Below are 15,802 nucleotides of genomic sequence, written 5' to 3' on the forward strand. Positions count from 1 at the left end.
TAACAGCTAAATTCTAGTGGTAAAGATACGTTCTATCTCCCGTTCTATTCCCATATTTTCCGATTGTTTGCCTTTCTGCACTATCATTCATATCTCTTTCACATTTCTACATTACTAGATTTTTCCTGCAATTGACTTTCATGTGTATTCTTACACTTCCGTATATTTTTATATTTCTATAAATTATATTTCCGTATTCTCTCTCTTGTCCAACAATTTCATAACCCTCACCTCTTGGCCCGGAAGAGAATGCGAACCCTGGAATGTGCCGCTGGCAAAGTTACCAGTGGAGACGTTCAGCGCGCTTATCACAGAAGGCGGCGAGATGTTCATGATGTCGTTGCACCTGGAGCGCGGCTCAAAGTCCTCGTAGCCGAGGTTGTTCAAGTTCGTCAAGTGCGACTGGAAGTCCAGCAGGCTGGCGGTGGAGATGCCGCTGTCGCGCAGATCGTTCGGCTCGTTCTGCATCTCAGAGTCGTCGTCTGTGCTCCACTCTGTGTTGCGTTTGTGTGCTAGACGTTTCGGCGGCGCCGGTGGCACGACCGTGTTCGTGTTCGTGTTCGCGTTGGAGTCTCTCTTGTCCGGCGCTGAAACAAGAAGCGCTGCGTGCACGAGTCGCGATATACTCCCTTGGCGACTTTACTCGTCCGAGAGTAGAACTCACAGTCTTCATTCTGTCACTTTGCGAAATAATTCGCAACATCAACAACTCGACGAAACTGTACTCCGGATCGCCATTCGGCATTTTTATTGCCGGAAGAGATTTGCAGATTAAATTATTCACAAATTTTATATATTTATCTCATCGCGTTCTGTCAGAGATTTAATCAGAGATTATTACAAGAAAGTATCATTCTTGCACGCTTCTAATTAGTTCGTATATTGACTGTGTAATTAATATGAAGTAATTAAACAAGAATCTACACATACACGCGCGGTATAATTATAACAAAAAACACCTGCTGCTCTCTTCCAAACTGCGAGAACGAAGAAATTAACTTACTGCAGCCTCTAGGTGGTAATGGCGGAGCGGGCTCGGGTCCGGGCTCGCTCCAGGAGCTTCTAAGGCCGCTTTGGTCCACGCCGTCGGTAGGAGTCGGCAGAGAATGCCTCAGCGGCAGCTTCGGACTCAGCGGTTTGCTGAGGGATCTCTGATGTGTGGGTCTCGGCGGTGTGGAGCCATAGCCCACGGAACGTGGGCGAACCTCTCGTTGTGGAATAGGAGGCGGTGCGCCGTCCACTCTAGTGTAAAAGCCTTCGTCCTCCGGCAGACCGTCGCTGTCGGCGTGCGACGCTCTGGAACCGGCGGTCTCCAAAGTGGCCGGACGCTGCTTGTCGTTGATTGGCAGGGGTGGCAGTGGCGAACTAGAAGAGCGCGCGTACAATAACGCAAGGCGTTGGAAACTTGTAGTTGGAAAAATGTAAGTTACATTGGAACGACTCTGATCGGTTTCTAATCGGATAAAGATATCATATCACTGTAGCTCATAATTACTTGACAATGCTATCTTGATGAATGGTCCTCTGCCTGGCCAGAGGACCAAGGCCTTGCTTGAGTTGCGTGAATCTCTCAATCAGCCTCTTATGCAGCGGCTGTACCCCGTCCGGCGCGATCTGGCCGTGCAACACCAGGCCGGACTCCAGGACGTTCATCTGGTCCAGAATTAGGCTCTTCAGTCTGTTCACGTGCGGCACCATTTCGGGGTTCTGCCAGGCGAACTCCGGCGTGAGGAAGGCTTCTTGGTACTTGGTGATGCCGCCCATTACGTTGGCGTCGATGATACCCTGCAGCCGCATGCTGAAGGGGTTGATGTTCCTGTGCGGCTCGGCTCTGTACTGCGTGACTAGTCTTCTCAACTCTTTCTCTACGCTCTGCATGGTCTCACAGGCGTACTGCACCGGCGCCAGTAGCTCGGACCGTTTCTCGATCACCTCGAACCACCGCAGAATGCCCGGCAGTCGTGCTTCTGTCGTCAGCGTTGTCCTCTCGATCCAGAGCGACTTGAATTCGTTCTCACGGTCCACCGGGCCGCGATGAAGGGGCCGGTCGAATGTGAACCTGCGCACGTCGTTCACCAGGTAGAAGGCGACCACGCGCTCTGGTACCTCCGCGCCGCTGCAAGCTAAGCTGCCTTCTTCGGGGATCGGCTTCACATTGCAGATCTGAATGTCTGGGGAAACAATGGGGCGAAAGGGATAATACACTGGCAATCACTTCCAATCTCAGAGAGTCGCTGCTGAATTTAGTCTCGCTTACATTGACCCTCGGAGGTAAGGATGCTCTCATCTGGCGGGGAGTTCTTCATCAGTATCTGAGCACAGGGGAACTCGGTCTGCAGGCGTTGCGTGAACGCTCCTATCCGTTCGTACTCCAGACCGCGATAGATGAATAACTTGTTCTGTGACAAAGAAAGGAGGGGATAATGTCAAGCGAGCTCATGCCTCGCATCATGCGAGTCTCTTCGCAGACCCTGGATTCATGGCAAACTTACTCGGACGAAAAGCGGAAAGCTGAGACCGTAAAATCCAACGCGAAAATACTCCGGTTCAGGGCGCAGCTGCGTGAGGATATTATCCAAGAACGTGGCCTGCAACTTCAACACGTGGCTGAGCTTGGCGTAGTCGTACAGCCTGGTCTCGTAAAGCTCCGCCAGTTCCTTGCACAGAGGGATACCCTTCTCCCAGCACTTGCCGCGGTCGAGATAGTGAATGATCTTGTGGTAAAGCAGCTCCTTGCGCTGCCACTCCGGCTGCTGAGGATGGGCGTGATCGGGTGGCAGCATTGTGGATCCCCAGTCCAACTGGTCAGCATAGAGCTTCATCGTGAAGCCGGCTTCCGTATAATTCTCGGCGGCCAGGTGCAGGTCGTGCAGCTTGTAGATGTAGCGCAGGTACATCTCCTTCCGGTTGAACTCGTTCTTGTAGAAGTTCTGCAAGAGCAACAGGAGTATCCCCATGTCACTGTGAGATATTTGCACCCGTGCACTTTGCTACAAATGGCTGACGATTGAGCGACTGAGGACGCGATCGGAGGAACGATAAAATTTCCACCGGCGAGCGCAAACTGAAGTGCTAAGTATCGCGCGCACGACGAGACAACGTGCGCGCACCAGATGTAATCACATCAGCTCAACACATGTGTCAGTCGCACGGCGGCAGTTAATTAGCACGAATCAAGTTGAGATAGAGAGAAGTAACTTGCACGTACACGTACACGTACACGTACACGTACACGTACACGTACACGTACAGGTTTGGTTACGCGCAATCCGAGATTGCTGTTGATAATATACGCACCAACAGATTGACGGTGCACGACATACGCTTGTCGCGGTTCTCGTCGCCCTGGATCACGCTCCTGTAATCGAGAAGTCTCTCCAACAAACGCGTGATGGACGTTATGAAGGCAGTCCCACTGTCCTTCCAGGCTGGATCCTCGGACTGCACCCTGTCCAGTAATCTGTACGCGACAATAAACGTTACGTTAAACCGGAGACAGGCACACGCACACATACACACACACACACACACACACACACACACACATTCGAAGAAGGAAATCAGAATTGACTGCAAACGTAACACTTACACGGCGCTAAGGTGTTCCCTGAAGCCGCATGAAATTACAAATATGTGTATATCGACGTGAGACTATGTAGGAGAATTCGATCAAGTCAGCTCGTCACACACGTAAACTTACATAGTGTTAAACAGCTGTCTGTACTCGTCGTCGCCCTTGTTTTCGCTGATAAGAATGTCCAGTTTGTCGATCAGCTCGGACTCCACCAATTTGAAACTCCCGCGGGCTCGCTGCTCGCATTCCATCATGTCGAAGAAGATATGCAGAGTCGCCTTGCGGAGCTCGCTCTCAGGCACCAGAGTGACCTCGAGGAAGGGCCCGACCATGCCGGGTATAAACTCGAGTTTACGCTCGCCCAAGTGCGACCACATGGATAGTATCTGAAAACCCATGAGGACCCTCATGTCGCCGTACTTCTCCACGATCTTCTCCCTCTTCACTTCGGAGAACTGCTCGAGTTGAAGCGACGGCTGGGTGAGGTAAGCCACCGCCAGGTTGAAATATGTTGACCAGAGCTGCGAGTCGAAACCGCCATGAAGGAAACGGAAAGCGAGCGGCTGCGCAAGCTCCTGCAGCGACCTCAGGATCACGTTGTTGGCCTGCATCCTGATGACCAGCCAGTCCGGAGGGAAGACCTCCTGGCGCACGAGCTCACCCAACACCTCGAACACCTTGAGCAGGAAGTCCTTGAGCGGCTTCCGCTCGCCTGCGTGCGTCAATTCTTCCCAGAGCCGCGTGTAATGATACTCGTCGAGAAGCTGAAGCAATCCGATCAAACAGGCCACTAAGCAGCCGAGAACCGGGCCGCTAGCCTTGATCACGATCTGTATGGTCTGTATGAGCATGTCGAGCACGGACAGGCAGAGCGTTTCAACGTCGTGGTGGATGCAATTATTGACCTTGTTCGTGTCCCTGCCGCGCTTGTGCAGGAAGCTGAGTATTTCGCCCAAGATATCCGTGCAAGAGCGCAGCTCTTCCCTACGTGCCAAGTGTAAACGCAGATGTTTGCACACAGTGCCGAGCAGCAGATTCCTGCTCTCGTCGTCCTCACGAAATAGGCTGGACGAGGTGAGATTCTTGATGGCCACCAGCTTGGCCTGCGTGAGCTGCGGCGACGACTCCCGCGGCAGCGAGTCCAACATCGTGCAGGTGAGTTTGGCCACCTCGAGCACCGGCAGCACCGCCACCAGCTGCTCGAACACCGCCGCGATCGACAGCAGCAGCGCGATCTGCGACATCAGCACCATCTCATACGGGATGCACAGCATCTTGTTGAGGGCCGCGAACACGCAGTACAGGTCGCGCTTGAAGCTATCCTCGTATTGGCCGGCAGTCGCCCGAGCGAACAGCAGTCGGCTCTGAATGATGAACTTGAAGATGTACTCGAGCGAACGGAAGCACTTTATGATCGGCTCTTGCTTCTCCGCCGCAGTCACCCAATCGGCGCAGTGCTGCACGCTGCTGAGGAGGCCCTTGTACACCAGAGCGGCGGCGAAGTGGTCGGAGATGTACGCGTCCATCACCGGCTTGAAGTGCTCGAACTTGGAGTCCTCCAGCAGGCTGAAGATGGAGACGAGCACTTGGAACACCAGTCCCGAGTGCGCCGTTGAATTACCGTCCTCGGTGTGAAACATGGAGAACAGCGCGTCGAGGATGTCCTGGAGGAACTTCACCAGCTCTTCGCCGTCCAATCGAAGTACGCGACTCAGCGCCTCGGATATGCGCTCCGGATGAGCCTTCCATTGCAGCAGGCTCAGCAGGTCGACGTTCTGCGTCAGCTTGGTGCTGCACAGCAAAGTGTGCACGAACACGGCTTCCTTGGGCGATCTGGAGAAAGCCGGCGGACCTGGTGAACAAGCACCGCACAAGCAGCGTGTAAAGATCTCCCCCGACTGTTACCGTAATACACACATACACCCTCGGTGTTTCGGCCGGCTGATTTTTCATTTCATCTTCACCCGTTGAACGACTACTAATTTACTTCTTCCTCGCTCGTCGTTATTATTCCGAATATCATTTGAATACATTTAGCTCGTTGAGCAAGACACGGCGCCTTATTACCTGAGGCGCTCGGCTCTCTCGCGCTGCTCGGCAACGACAGATAACTCAGCGAATCCAATTTCGCACGTTCCTCGCATTTGTAAATGTACAGCTCGTGGGGACCATCCTGAAGAGTAGCCCCTCCGGGCTCCATCAGCCGCACGAACGCGAAGGAGAAGAGCTTCTTGTCGTTCTTCTCGCGCGCTGAAACAAAAGCACCACCGATCGAGGGAGGGGGTGGGCAAAAAAAAAGTTCCGATAGAGAATAGATGAAGAGGCAGACGACGCGTGGGCGGAGTGGGGCGAGGACGTGAGAGAAAAGTGAAAGGCCAGAGTTCGCTTGACCGACATCCATCGGAAACTTACTCGAACAGTGTCGAAACTCGAAACGCACGTGGCTCCCGTAGAACTTGTCGATGGGTATCGCCAGTCTCACGGTTTCCGCCCACGACGGGCTGTTGTGATGATATATGACCAAACTCTGATATTCGGAGCTACCGTCCATCCCCGCGGCTCCGAACAGGCAGCCCTCCAACGGTTGACCGTCCGCATCCAGGACCAAGATCGTCACCTGATTTCATTCACATCAACAGAATTCGAACGAGTGATCTTCATTCATTTTACTCAGAGATACTCTTATTCCTGACGAAGCAAAGAACTCATCGACTCCACTTTCTGGCCAATGATAGACGGGCGGTCTCGCTCGCAACATTATAATCTGTTGTATTAAAAACTCTGAAGGAGGGTTTCTCACCGCGCTGGATACCCGGAATATCGAACGTGAAGAATATTGAATATCGAGAGTCGCGAGATATTGTGTCGAGCGCAAAAGCACCGCATGAAATTACGAATTTCAGCGCGGTGCGTTCCCTTTCGCGCGGCGAAAAAGAATTGTCCACTCGAAGAAGAAGAATCGCACCTCGATGTTCTTGCCGGTGGACTTGCCGCCACGTTCGAATTCACCCCGCTCCAGCTTCAGATACAGGTCGTTACGCACGTCGCCCGGCATTATGACGTCGGAGAAGCCGAGCTTCTTCGTGAGGCAGATATTTTTGAACAGCAACGGGTTCTCCTCGCGGACCTGAGACAGCTCGCCGTGCAGGATGCGAAGGGACACCACTATCCCGTAATTGGGCTGCCCGGGTAGCGGCGAGCACTTGTTGTTACGTATGATCTGCTCGTGCAGCTGGTGGAACTCCTTCTCATCACCTTGGTACACCTGCGGACAACGGAGGAGTCCGTTCTCGACAGGAGCCGACCTTTCCCACCAGCCTCCATCTTCCTCGCTTACCTTGAACGTCACCTCGTGCTCCTCCGCGTGATCCTGCGCGGCCTCCGCCAAGGACAGCATCGCCAGGGAGAGCACCGCGACTCCGTGAGGCCGTCTGTAGGTAGCCGTCCCGGTCTTGTTCTTGCCGGAGTCGGAGTACAGCATCCTGCCGCAGCGCATCACGTGGGCGATCATGTAGAGGTCCCGGCTGAGGTCGGAGTTGCCGAGATCCGTGAAGATGGTGCAGTTGTTGTGCATCTTCTCCACGTAGTTGGAGAAGCCCTCCTTGGAGATGCGCACGAGGAAGCGCTCGCTCAGGTACTGCAGCCGCTTGGCGTCGAACAAGGAGAAGTAGATCTCGGTGTCCTCGCCGACCGAGTGGCCGAAGTCTCTCATGCAGAAGTGCAGGTGGTGGGTAAGGATCTTCTTGTGCTCCTTGCGGCGCAGGGTGCCGCGAGCCGACGCGCCCTGCGAGTTCTCGGCGCTCTGCACGTGCTGCAATCCCCGAAGGAGGAAAGCCTGCTATTAGAGCTACGCGGGTGACGTCATTTATTTATAGCGAGATTAGGTCAGCTTCCAAAACTCAGCCCGGGCTTACGGAGTTAAGATACTCGCTCCTAAGTCGAGGTTGAGCCAATGGTGGAGGTGGGGGGGGGGGGGGGATTTTGTCGTTGTAATGTCGCGAGATATCGGCGGGAATTAGCCGAAGGAGCTGTTGCTTCATGAACGCACCGACCCACCTCGAGCTGGGTCTCACGTGAGAATGACGTTACGTCGGGTTTTATCGCTTGCGATGGATGGAAACGATCAGGCTCGTAGTCATGACATCGCGCGAAATATCAAGACGCTCGCGCGCCAATTGGAACGACCATAACCAGCTCTGCTCGTGGCCGGGAGGAGCCAGGGTCGGCAAGGTAACTGTATCGCCTCGCACGTCGAGAAATTAAACGAGGCTACCTTCGTGATCGGCATTTTAATGAATTCCGCCGGCAGCTCGCGCGTGCGCTGCTCGTTTTTCATCGTGGCGTGCTATTCGACTGCGGTTCTCACGTTTCGAATTGCGCGTTCGTGACACTTACCACATGATACAATTCGACTACGGACATGGTATCCGGGTCCACCATGTGAGCACCTTGACGCGGCACCAGGTCCAGGCCGAGCTTCCTGCAATGTAGCGAGAAAAATACGGACCGTGACAGAGAGAAGAAGAAGAATTTTCGCGGGGGTAGCGCGCGAGTCGCCCGAGATAAATTGATTATCGGATACAATCGATGATGATGGAGACGCGCATCAACGTACGGGGGGGGGGAGGCAGGGGGAAGGGCGATTCGGTTGGTGTAACTGAATTTTTCTGGGAAGAAACAAGCTTGACCAAGTGAAAAACTCGCTTGTGTGGGAGCGTGGGAGGCAGCTCGGTCGATTGTTCCCAGTTACCTCGGCCGACTTTTAACACACAGCTGAATATTCCGACGAATTTCTGTCGATCGCTTCCTCGTCTCAGCGAATTTTCGCGCGAATTCAGTTGCACCAAATGACTCAATGCCATTTCTCCGAAGCGCGGGGAGTAAACGTCACCGTCGAGCGCGTGTATGACTGGTGTAAAAGTTGCCGAGAGAGGCGTTATTTTTAATTCACGTGTCATTAACCGAGAGAGCCTCTGCTAAAAACGTCGCCTGAGAATAAAATTACCCGAGCCCGGCGCAATAAAGCGTCTTACGCAACAGCAGGCATACCATTAACCGTTAGAATTACCGATAAAAATTCCCGCCGAGTTATTTCCACATCAGACACAGGTCAATTCCGATCAAAGCCCAGGCGCTCGCGAGGGGATCGATTTTACTAACGAACCCTCGAGTACCTTCTCGGCTCTCGAGTTCTCTTAAAAGAAAAAAAGAGAAAGAGAGAGAGAGAGAGAGAAGAGAAAAATTGCCGCAATACGAGGGCAGTCTGAAAAGTTCTCGGCCTAACGATGAAAGAACATTTTTTTGCCGTGAAATATGTTTTATTTTTCAATATAATCCCCTGAAACTTCAATACATTTATTTCAACGTCTTTCCAATAACTCGATACCGTCATTAAAGTGTGATTCCGGAAGGTTCTTTTCGCTCTGGTGGTACATAGTGGTGAATTCAAGTTTCATCAACAGTCATGAAACAACGCTTGAAATCCATTTTATTTCGCTTAAAACAAAAATTAAAATGTGCCAAATACGCATTCGAACGCGTTTTCGGTCAGTTGTTAGCAAACGCGGCACCCATCTTGCACAAAAGCTTTTTCAACTGGTGCTACTACTCGAATAACTTGACAGATCGAATAAAATTTCACATGGGTCTATATCAGGGATGCCACTTTTCAATACAATTATAGTTTGACAGTTTCTAATGCCATGTATGTGTCAGGTCGAGAACTTTTCAGACTGCTTACGTAATTCTCGAGACGACACTTTTGTAACGTTATCATTCGACGTGGCGAACGCGAAAGGCGATTTGCTTTGTGCCTTGCTTGCGGAGCTTAGCAGCGCGCGAGGCAGAGAGAGAGAGAGAGAGAGAGAGAGAGAGAGAGAGAGAGAGGGAGAGAGAGAAAGGGAGAAAAAGAGTAGTCTACCGTCGGTCCATCGTCGTCGGTGTATTTTTAATTATTCCCTCGCGGACGAGGGAGCGGCGACGGACGGCGTCGTCAGGTGATGGCATCGATCACCGCGTGCTACGGGCATGAGAAGCGGGATTATTACACGTCGCTGATTGAGGCGTACGTTGCATCACACTTTGGGAGGTTCGCCTTCGAAGTGGGACCCCGGAGTGGCTACTTAACTTCTCATGACCCCGAGAGCACCGAGAGCGCGCTGGGCCGAGCCGCATGCCATAGGGCCGACGTGTTCTCGAACACATTGGGGGCCCTTTCAGGCCCGTCTCTCTCGGCGGTGGGCTCCCGCGCGCCGCCGTCTCGCAGGAATGCAGATACGTGCCAGGTATCCCCCAGCCGTATCTCCTTTGTATGCATATACATGTACACGCGCGAATCGCGCGTACCAGCCGCTAAAGAAGCCCGGAGGAGCGCAAGCTTATCGGAAAAGAAACGGGGCCCGAGATGTAGCAGATTCCAAGGAAGTTTCTGATTCCCGGCGAGCCATCGCTCGCGATTCTCATTAGAACGTCACGCCGACGTCGCGTACGTCGGCGAGTACGTTCAGAGTCGCTGAGAAGACGAGAGAGAGAGAGAGAGAGAGAGAGAGAGAGAGAGAGAGAGAGAGAGAGAGAGAGAGAGAGAGAGAGAGAGAGAGAGAGAGAGGAGAAGAGAGAGAGAGAGAGAGAGAGAGAGAGAGAGAGAGAGAGAGAGAGAGAAGGATGGGACGGAAATTCCGCGGCAACGCGGAAGAAAGTAACGGAGGAGGCGGTCACTCGCGAGGTGCGAGGCACAGCATGCCGATAATAATATGTGCGTAAGGCTGGCGCGGTAATTTCATGTGAATTACCGCGCCACGCAACATCGTTATCACCGTGACAATTAAGACGGTCGATAATTATTAATCGCTGAAATCGAGCACACGGGGGAAGGGAGCGCGAGCACGCGCGTAAGAAAGTCCTTTCATAAATCTGACCTGACAGTCCTTTAAAGCTTCTCGGAGCGTTTAAACGGCCACAGTAGCGTAGCTATTAACGCGGGAGAGGCGGGAGAGGCGAGAGAGCAGCGAGCAGCGAATTATTCCGCGACGAGTCCTCCGCCAACATGACGAGCGCGGAGGAGTTCATTTCGTTCGCTCGCGGTCGCGATGAGTGATCGATTTTCCGGCGACTTCTGTCGCTGTCGCCATCCCTCCGCGTCGCCGTCCTGCCGCAACTCGTTTGCGCGTTTAACCCGATAGCGGTGTCTCGTGTTCCAGCGTCTTGCGTTTATTCGCGCCGCGCGCGGCCGTCGCGCGGCGCTTCATTGTCAAGTCTGCGCAAAAACCGGGGCCGTGGTAGAGGAATTAATTGACAATGAAGTCCATTTTTAGAGAAAGAGAGAAGGCGCGCGCGCGCGCGCGGAAAGGGAACGGACAACACGGTGCTGCCTTTCACGAGCACGATATTAGGGCGAGATTAAATGAAGTGGTAGGCTCGAGACCGTCGAGAGAGAGAGAGAGAGAGAGAGAAGAGCGGCTCCAGCGCGTTCGCTCATTTTATCTCCGACTTTTAGTCCTTTCCTTTCTCTTTTTCTCCCGTTTCGCTTCCTTCGCTTCTCTTTTCTGTTCTTCTCCGTTTTCTTTTTGCGAACCACTCTCGAACCTGAGAATTTCCCGCCCTCTGCGTCCACCACTACGTCACTGATCTCGGTGATTCGGTGTGCACCAATCCCACACTCTCGCCACGGAGAGCCGGTCCGCTAGGAGCGTATTCAGGACTCCCGCAGCCACGTATGCAAATCAAGTCGTCCGGTGCTCCGAGCGGGAGTATTACGATTAAATACATTGTATTTGTATTCCCTTCCAGACTCCGCGGCATCGTCGGAACCGCCGAATGCCGCTCCTTAGAAAAGCTTCCTTTGTTCAGCCAAGCGAAACTCATCACGGTTTCGTCGCGACTCATTCCAAAATCCTTCATGAAAATGAGAATAATGTCCGGGCAAGAGCGACGCGGTCTTTAACAATGAGAAATGAAATTCGTCGAGGTTTCCGGTGTCGAGGTTTCGAGTCGAGACGATCTCGCATTGGATGCGCTTTCCGCGACTATCGATGCGCGATTACAACTTTGCAGGAGCTCTTCTCGGTCTCTCCGCGAAAGTCGCGAATGATTAGTGCGCCGGGTGCGACGCGCATTGCGCACGGCCCTGCGCGGGCCCCGAAAGGTCTCCCTCCTGGCCCCTCTTGATGGAATGCAGGTGAGCAGGCAGACTTCGATGCGTGGAGACAGGTTCAGGCAATGTCCGCCGCCGCGTCGTTGGGACCTATGCCCCATTCCAAAGATATCGGATATATTCCACAGCGTCGAGGTCCGCAGCGGCGGCGACCGGCTCTCCGCGACGGAGACGAGTTCGAGTCCCCCTTCGTTCCCTCGACTCCTCGCCGGCTCTCGTCCGTTACCGCGGGCCACGTCTTCAAGCCCGGGATGACGAATTCGTTCGGCCAATGCCCGTAAAGTACAGCGAGGCCCGCTCTCGACACGTGGAGCCTCGCTGAGGACGAGCGCGAAGGCGAAGATGGAGACGAAGGTTGCGGCGAAGACGACGACGACGACGACGACGACGACAACGACGACGACGACAACGGAGACGACGAGCTTTCTCGTCGATGGAGCTTCGGAAGTTCGACGACATCCTCGCCCACGCCAAGGCGAAGACCGTTCGTCTCTCGAGCATCCGAGGGCATCGAACTACCTCTCGAGATGTTAGCCAACGCGCGCCCGGCTTATCTCGTCAACGGGGTTTCTCGCGAATGAAATGGCCAGCCGATTCTTCGGCGAACATTTACGCGAGCCAGGCTGGCAGGAGGCAGCTGGGAAATCGGACAAGGACGTGAAAAACGGGGAAATGTTAAATGGCTCTCAGTGCGATTCGATACGTCGAGTGCGAGTGCCTCTGCAGAAAGCGATGTCTCATCGACGGACCATTCATCTTGCCGATTCCGGGGAATTTTGGGATCCGTTTAATCGACCTCTCTCTCTCTCTCTCTCTCTCTCTCTCTCTCTCTCTCTCTCTCTTCCTCGCCCGCGCGCGCGCAAAGATTCCCCTTTCACCCCGGAATATCATTCGGGGCAACATTCCATCGAGGGCTCGGCTTTTCCTCTTCATTAGGCGTAGATCGTCGGTTTCAGGAGCTCGCCCTTTCTCGCGTCGCTCAGGGAGGTTTCAGTTACCGTTCGGTAGCTCTAAACGCTATAATTACGGCGGTGCTCCTGGGAGTCGGTGCTCCGCGGACTCCCGTTCCGACTCTTGAGCGAGCAAAACCGCGTGCTCTCTCTCTCTCTCTCTCCCTCTCTCTCTCTCTCTCTCTCTCTCTCTCTCTCTCTTGCCCCTCTCTTCTCTCTCTCTCCTTCGGCATTTCGCGGACTATAGTCGCTGTATAATCCTGTCTCGCGTTCTCCGACTCGTGACTCAACATCGAAATATCGACGAGCGCGTCGTGCCGTGTCCACGGTATTATTATCCGCGCCTTCAGTGTAGAATCCATTAGCATAGAGAAGACCGCGCGAGGTTCCGCGCCTTCGTCTCGGTTCGGCCGTATGCGAAGTCCACGCTGCGCAAATAACGAGAGAGAGAGAGAGAGAGAGAGAGAGAGAGACGTCTCTCACGGGAGAGTCGCGCGTTTATACCTCGCCTTGAAATATCCTCCGACTTTTCAATTCGGAATTCTAAAGGCCAAGCGCGCGCGCTCGAAGGGGCGAGGCAAATGTTCAGCCACTCGACGGCAGACGGCAGTGGAGCGAAGTGACGGCTGATGATTGAGAAAATAGCCGGCTCGGGCTGTGCGATCGCTGTACGAATTAAGCAGTCGGCGATCTTGATTGGCACCGCGTGATTATGCAACGCTAGAAATCGCCCCGTGAGCACGCCACGATATTATTCTTCCCGCCGTGTAGAAATCGCCTGGGATAGCGCGCGCGCGCGCGCGCGTTACTTCGCAGGAGACTCCCGCAGGATCCGCAGGATCGACTCGGTCGTCGAGTCGTCGCGCGATTGTGTCGCGCGTGCCCTTTCGCACCGGACAGGTGCTTCGCGCATACACGCTCGCAGGCAGCGCCAGGCAGGCGGACTTATTCGCGTGACCGTGTAAAACGGCCTTAATGGGAGTGTTTCCTGATCCCGGAACGAGTAACGAGACTCGTACGTGCAGTAAAAGGGTTCGTGGGAAGATGAACGTCGAGGCTGCCTTTGCTCGAGGGTACATACCCACACACAAAGAGGGAGAGAGAGAGAGAGAGAGAGAGAGAGAGAGAGAGAGGGGGGGGGGGAGGAGGAGAAAGAGAGACGGGCGCGCGAGTACACTCGCGCATTCATCTACACGCGGTCCGGCGCGAGTACCGCGCGCGCATTCAGACAGCCGCAGCAGTCCCCGTGCAACGCGATGCACCGGGCACCGGGAGCAGAAGGCATGGCGATAATAGATGTCAGGGCCAAATCTCCGGAGCCCCCCACAGTCTCAATTAGACGGAATGATGAGCGATTAAGCGCGATTAGCCGCGGCCGCTCTCGTTCGTGACTTTTGCGGGACTGCAGGAGAACAGGACTGCCCGGGCGCGCGGATACGTGCTCGCTCGCTTCGTCAGAGCGAGCCGATTGCGTGCGATTGTCGTTGAATTCGCTGAAATATCGCTCGCTACCCTCCGCGAGCAAAGGGGGGGAGGGGGGGAAGGTCGTACTTCACGCTGGCCGCCGCCGGGGCGCAAATGGTTAAAGCGTTCATTAAGGACAGCGTGGACTTAGTGGGCGACGTAGTCGAGCGACGTTACGTGATTCGCGTGAAAAGCGGAAACGGGGAGTCGAGTTCAACGACAACGTCGCGCACTTCCTACGGCCGCGCGCGGAGGGAGTCCTGGAAAGGAGCGAGGAAGGGTCGTCTCCCTGCCTCCCCCGTCCCGCGCGCCTTCCGCTCCCAGCTGCACGCTTATTAACGCCGACAAGATCGCGGCCATTCATTAATTTCCTTCGCTCGACTCGGTAGCCGCGGAACTCTCTCCGCGGAGAGCCCTTCTTACCCTCCCGTACTCCTTGCCTACCATCTCTCCCCCTCGCGCTCTCATGGGCCCAGAGGCCCCGCGCTATACAGCACTGGGTCCCAGTTTCTCGGCCCAGCACCGTGCTACGCCGAGAAGTTGCGGCGGCGGCGGCGGCGGCGGCAGCGGCGGCGGCAGCGGCGGCAAGAAAAGGGAGTCGCCTTAAGGCGATTTTACACGACTCGCTCCAAGCCGACCGTCGCTGCGGAATCTCCGATGCGCGCGCGAGTCCTCGTCCTCGAGAGGCGCGCTCTCGGGGCGTTTTCATTCGCGCGCGCGCGGTTGATGCGATGCATGCGAGCACCGCCGCACCGTGCCCTTTTCCCTCGGAGGAGCGAAACCAACCGTTCGCGTCGATCAGCAACTGCGTCCCCCGCTGCACTTTGACCTGGACTCGCGTCCGCCGCGATCGGGCCTTCGAAACGGACCGTGTAGATTCGCCTTTACCTTTACGGTGGGACCCCGGCGAAGACTCCCGTCTGCGTAACCGCAGACGGGAGTCCCTTTACAACCGCGTTACCCCGAGAAGGCAACCGGCTGATGAACGGGGAAAAAGAGGGAGAAGGGGGGAGAGAGAGAGAGAGAAACGGGGGGAGGGACGATCGCGAGCATCACGGGGACCGGATCTCGCGCGACGAGGACGGACGGAAACAAAGACGGGGAGGAAACTGCGGGATCGGCTTTTGCCGCGAGGCACGCTCATTACAAGTAATAATAATTGCCGCGACTCGGATAACGAATGTTGCCGGCGTGCATCGCATTCGACGACCCGCCGCTCCGGGCAGGCGGCAATTAGGTAAGCGGAGTGCTCTGCTCGCGCGTGACACGACGTGACGAGCCCGTCGTCGCTCGTCCTCTCGCGGTCTCGTCGAGACGAGAGCCCGCTCTCGTCGAGTCAGCTGGAGCGAACGCCGCTCCAGAGGCGGCTCTGGCAGAGCCCGTCGTCGTCTCCGGGCGACGTCGATTGCCGCTAATCGTCAGCCACAGCTCAACTGTCCGTTACAATTGAGGGGACAAGTGGATAAAGATGATAATACGACGCGCGGTTACGAGAGCCGAACGCTTCCAGAAGAACGACGCCCAAGTTTTCTTTTCTCTCGCTCAGCAAGCCCCACCAGCGCTTCCTCTTCTCGCTCCGAAGCGTTTTCCGCGTCATCAAAAGAACATCTTTACGGCTGCTCGCGAGAGCCGTAACTCGATCCGCGCTTTATCCGCGCTTGGCCC

At 54.9% G+C, this 15,802-nt stretch overlaps 1 protein-coding gene across 6 annotated transcripts in view; it reads right to left on the minus strand.

Moving 5' to 3' along the window:
• spg (dedicator of cytokinesis spg) overlaps nt 1–15,802 on the minus strand; it is a 49,792-nt gene that overhangs the window by 1,345 nt on the left and 32,645 nt on the right. For 2 of the 6 annotated variants that reach the window (XM_011137030.3, XM_011137032.3), the window contains exons 5-17: nt 7,970–8,054; nt 6,912–7,385; nt 6,540–6,839; nt 5,987–6,191; nt 5,642–5,824; nt 3,701–5,426; nt 3,590–3,607; nt 3,298–3,460; nt 2,493–2,930; nt 2,258–2,399; nt 1,496–2,171; nt 1,004–1,365; nt 232–587 (exon numbers count right to left, since the gene is read on the minus strand). In XM_011137030.3, coding sequence (XP_011135332.2) covers nt 232–587; nt 1,004–1,365; nt 1,496–2,171; nt 2,258–2,399; nt 2,493–2,930; nt 3,298–3,460; nt 3,590–3,607; nt 3,701–5,426; nt 5,642–5,824; nt 5,987–6,191; nt 6,540–6,839; nt 6,912–7,385; nt 7,970–8,054 — 5,128 coding nt within the window. Of the gene's footprint in view, nt 1–231; nt 603–1,003; nt 1,366–1,495; nt 2,172–2,257; nt 2,400–2,492; nt 2,931–3,297; nt 3,461–3,589; nt 3,608–3,700; nt 5,427–5,641; nt 5,825–5,986; nt 6,192–6,539; nt 6,840–6,911; nt 7,386–7,969; nt 8,055–9,494; nt 10,089–15,802 lie in introns of those variants that run through there. The other 4 variants (XM_011137029.3, XM_019840291.2, XM_025297131.1 and 1 more) reach the window with 3 other exon arrangements.

The sequence above is a fragment of the Harpegnathos saltator genome, unplaced genomic scaffold, assembly GCF_003227715.2.
Source record: "Harpegnathos saltator strain DR-91 unplaced genomic scaffold, Hsal_v8.6 scaffold170, whole genome shotgun sequence".
NCBI lineage: Eukaryota > Metazoa > Arthropoda > Insecta > Hymenoptera > Formicidae > Harpegnathos > Harpegnathos saltator.